This window comes from Diaphorina citri, unplaced genomic scaffold, assembly GCF_000475195.1.
Source record: "Diaphorina citri unplaced genomic scaffold, Diaci psyllid genome assembly version 1.1 scaffold937, whole genome shotgun sequence".
Classification (NCBI taxonomy): domain Eukaryota; kingdom Metazoa; phylum Arthropoda; class Insecta; order Hemiptera; family Psyllidae; genus Diaphorina; species Diaphorina citri.
The window spans coordinates 54,026-58,406 of NW_007378368.1; the positions used below are offsets into that span (position 1 = coordinate 54,026).

Here is a 4,381-nt window from a genome sequence, read left to right on the forward strand (position 1 = left end):
TATTATTATTTTTGCTTGTAAAGAGAACCTACTACCTATAAGTGTTTTCTTTATACCAATGTTTGTTTATTTTTGCATTTTGCCAACCACATTGTAAAATCTTTCTGATAAATACAATTATTTTATTATTCTATTCTATTCTATTCTATTCTAAGAATAAAACGTTGCAAATTTTCCATTGCTGGCGAGTCATCTACACTCTACAGGGTATGTCAAAAGTATCGCTTCTCTTCTACTCTTCTTACATCTACTGAGTATGCCAGAAAATTCTCTCCTCTAATCCCAGGCAAGGGTTTCAAGTACCAAAGGGACATTGGATGTCTTGGTTTATTAACAACCTAAATATCAGGGCCAGAAGCTAAGGGGTGGTCTTAGTAAGCAGGGGGCTGTTGGTATTCATCACCACCTGAAAAATAAAGAAGGAACAATAATTTCATTTTGTTTTTTATGCTGCTCGAATAAGACGAAAGAGTCTCTTAATTTTTGTAGTATTCATACTTGCGGCTAAAATTTATTTCACACCTAGGCTGGGATTGAACCCAGCCATTAGGTACTAGGAAAAAAATTCAATGCAAATAAGATTAAATCATTGTAGGTTCTAGGGATTTTCTCTCCCTCAATTCATTATTCTAGGGTTGAAAAACAGGTAAATTATTAGATTCTAGGAAGAAAATTTCTATTGTTCTAGGACAAACTTTTAGGGTCTAATGCACTCTAGGGAAATTTTTAATAATAGAGCAGTTGCTCTTACTTATTTTTTATTCATACCGTCGTAGGGGGATAGATTGCCCATATAGGGGTAACTTTTCCCATCATTGAATATAAAATGTGGCGCCATCTCACGAATTTATTAACCTACTTAAAGAATCACCCTCCTTGAATACTGAGGAAGCCTTACAAGGAGTGCTCTTCTTGAAATGCATTTCAGGATTTTTTTATTTTTTTGTCAGTGTAAATATGGATAAAATGGAATGTTTGTTATAAAAAACTGTAGGTACCGTCGTAGGGGGATAGATTGCCCATATAGGGGTAACTTTTCCCATCATTGAATATAAAATGTGGCGCCATCTCACGAATTTATTTTGAACAAAAAAGATTTTTTGGGGGGGGATTTTTCTTGTTTACATTATGTCGGACCCGTGTGAGGTGCAAAAATTTGAATTTGTACGCTCAGTTCTCGTAAATTTCAGAAAAAGTGGTTGATTGTTTTTTTTTGTGAAAAATTGGTCTGAAAATTTCTACTCTGCAGGAGAGTGTGCAGAAGTTAGAGGTAAGTCTGTTTCAATATCATAAAATGTGTTTTGTTTTCTTTTAATTCATGTAAACGCCATGTTTCTAGCTACTGTAGTTCTTGCATAAATTGAAAAATAATTTTTTCTGTCGAAATTTACTCGATTCGGGGATACATTTCCCAAATGGGAAAAGTTACCCCCTAAGAAGCCTGACATGTTTACATAAGGTATAAGCTTTGAGCAAAGTAACCCAAAAGAAGAAGAGGTCTTTGCTGAAGACGGTGACACCACTTAAAACATCTTCATTGGCTCTCACTATCAAGAGAATCAAAAAAGAAATAACTTCTAAGCCCCAAGGTCAGGAGGTCCAAGCTCCTTTGAGAAAGTCTACCAAGGCAAAGGACCGAGCTCCAGCTCCTTTGGATAAGGTTCAAGTGTGCGCTAAGTGTTCATTAGATAAACATATTGAGAAACTGCAGGTTTGCACAAGAGGGCAAGAGATGTTACCATCGTAGCTGTATCCCTAAGAACTATGACTATATTCTAGATAGTGATGATGATGATGAGGACTTCTTCATGTGTCCAGGGTGCAAGATTGAGGTTGTTGATGGTCATAGTAAAGAAGAAGTTCAATCAGATGAAAGTTTCTTCTAAAAAGTTCTCTTTTTAATTAGGTAATTAGACCATTAATGTCTCATTTTAAACGTCTTTTTAATGTCTTGTCTTTTTAATTAGGTAATTAGACCATTCATGGTACGGGTCGGCCATTATTAATTTAAGGCCGAAATGTCGAAAAACTAAAAAAGAGTTCGTCTTTCTCAGGACTTAATATTTTGGCCCAAGTCCCTCAAACTTCACTGAGAGATGCAACAACTTATGTAGATCAAAAGTGTCCCTTGGCGGGGTTCCCAGAAGGTGCAGAATTTCGGATCGGCCCTTTTAAATTCAAGGCCAAAATTCTGATTTCGGGGCTAAATTTGGAAAAAGCTCAAAATAACAGCTCGGCGGTCTATAAGGTCTACTTACCCAGGTAAATATCGAGAAGAATGAAAACAAAATGGCGGAATAGGCATCCCCGGTGCTGGCAGATTCTGGTACGTCCTTTTCTGAGGTATCACTCCATTGGTTAGCCAGGTAGCAGAAACTGATGAAATAGAGCAGCGCCCAGAGACCTGAGGAAACAATATAGGGTTTGTAAGATTCAAGCCTTGACTTTGATTCGGGGCCGTATCCAGGATTTTGTTGAGGGCCCGAGAGTCCAAACGACCTGGTCATGAGTGAGCGCTTCGTTTCATATAGGTGGTGATGAACATCATTCTATCTGCTTTGATGCTAGAAAAGATGGTGAAATTTTATCGAGAATTCGGCCTGTGGTATCAACCTTGCTTAGTATTGGATTTACCTTCCACTCAAGAGACTTTTTTTAAGAGGTTTGATAGAAAGAATCGTGTCTTGATTGTTGCGAAATTGGAGAGAGGAAGACAAGATAAGAGAACGAACCTTACCTCCTGAGAATAATATTCGTATCTGGCGGGTATTGAACCCACGTACGGGTTACGACTTAATGCCTATAAGGCAAGTGATCTTCCAAGCTAACTATTCTAGATGGGAACGAACATTACCCCATCAGGGTAAAATCCGCCCCAGGCGGGAATCGAACCCGCGGCCTAGCGCTTACAAGGCAGACGCACTACCAACTAAGCTAACCAGGCTGGCATTCAGTATTGTTCATATTCTTCACAAACATTTTGTACCTATATCTGTATTTTTTATTAGATACTAGGAAGCAGTATCTACCTGAAAATCCCATGTCACCAATGACGAAGTGTTTCCGGGACTTGGCCGATGACATCTGCTCGAAGAAGTATTCGCCGGCCACAAAGGCGAATCCCATGTCACCAATGACGAAGTGTTTCCGGGACTTGGCCGATGACATCTGCTCGAAGAAGTATTCGCCGGCCACAAAGGCAGCTGCCCCCAGGAGGCCAAAGAAGCCAATGGTAGAGCCGTACATACAGGCCGAGGCATCCTTGTTAAAGAGGCAGACCTCCTTTTTGGACTCCCCCTCGGGGTACCAGCTTCCGGAGGATATGCACCAGTAGACGATCACACCGAATAGCTGAAGAAGAGAAACAGTGGACAATTGGACATGATGGGTTTTTTTTTATCCATCGAATTAATGAATCCGGATTCGTTGGATTCAAGTATCTAGATTTGAAATTCCATCTCAATAAACTTCCTCCCTTTATCAACTCTTGGAATGTTGTTGTTGTTTTTTGTTTCTTTTTTTTTTTTTTTTTTTTTTCTCTCTTCTTCTTTTTTCGTTCTTTCTTTTTTAAAATTGTCCTTAATGGTAGTGATGTACCTACAATAAGACGAGAAATCTCTCTTCTCGTCTCCAAATTTGAAATTTAAAAGACGAGAAAAAGTTTTTTTTTTGTCTCGTCTCGTGAAAAAATTGCCGTTTTGCATTATTATTAGGTACCTACATTTTTATTATTATTATTATTTTTTTTTTAACTGGTACCTAAATAGTATGTTGGAAATTTCTTCTGGCCGAGGATATATAATCATACCCTACAGGATGAAAGAAAACAAATAAGAGGCACACTTACAAAACAAACCAGCTTCAAGACGACCTGGGGCTTCTTGACGAATGTCAGCGGGTCAAACGTGCCTCCCGCCTTGCCAGCTCCGTATGCTGCTGTCGACATTGTCCCCGACTAAACCCACCACCAAGAACACACAACCAAAGTGGGCCAAAACCCACTTGAAAAACCGTCAAACTTGAGAAAAACCGTCCAAAGATACAGGAAATCCGTCTCAAAAGTAATAACAAAGAATATGCCTAATAAAACATAAACTAAAACTGAAAGTCAAAATCATCTTTTTCTCTATAGATAATTAAAAAGACAATTGGTAATTCACTCCAGTGTTTCACCGTTCACAAAGGGAAAGATTCCTTATAATATGTTTGGCACCTAAAGGCTCAGAGCGGGGTACTTTCTCATAAAAAGTGTAATAACCACCAAACACTGGGTTAGTTAATTTTTGAGTCTTAAACCTTCATTCAAAAGGGCAACTGAGAACAGGGAGAACACACAGTGACCGGGGATAAAAATAGTGGTGAAAAAAGTGGTTTAAACTGC

At 38.6% G+C, this 4,381-nt stretch overlaps 1 protein-coding gene across 1 annotated transcript; it reads right to left on the reverse strand.

Moving 5' to 3' along the window:
* Positions 1-371: 371 nt before the first annotated feature.
* LOC103513188 (synaptogyrin-like) lies at positions 372-4,055 on the reverse strand. Its single transcript, XM_026826462.1, has 4 exons — positions 3,848-4,055; positions 3,118-3,351; positions 2,255-2,408; positions 372-406 (listed from the first exon to the last, which is right to left on the reverse strand). Exons 1-4 carry the CDS (start codon positions 3,944-3,946, stop codon positions 372-374), a joined length of 522 nt encoding a protein of 173 aa, XP_026682263.1. The 5' UTR covers positions 3,947-4,055.
* Positions 4,056-4,381: the final 326 nt, after the last annotated feature.

What these genes read in the sequence shown, in the direction of transcription:
- LOC103513188 (XM_026826462.1), bottom strand. Translation starts at nt 3,946, where the DNA reads ATGTCGACAGCAGCATACGGAGCTGGCAAGGCGGGAGGCACGTTTGAC. An exon ending in TCTTGAAGCTGGTTTGTTTT is followed by an intron (nt 3,352 to 3,847) that starts GTAAGTGTGCCT and finishes TCTCTTCTTCAG; the next exon opens with CTATTCGGTGTGATCGTCTA. An exon ending in TCATTGGTGACATGGGATTC is followed by an intron (nt 2,409 to 3,117) that starts GCCTTTGTGGCC and finishes TATATTGTTTCC; the next exon opens with TCAGGTCTCTGGGCGCTGCT.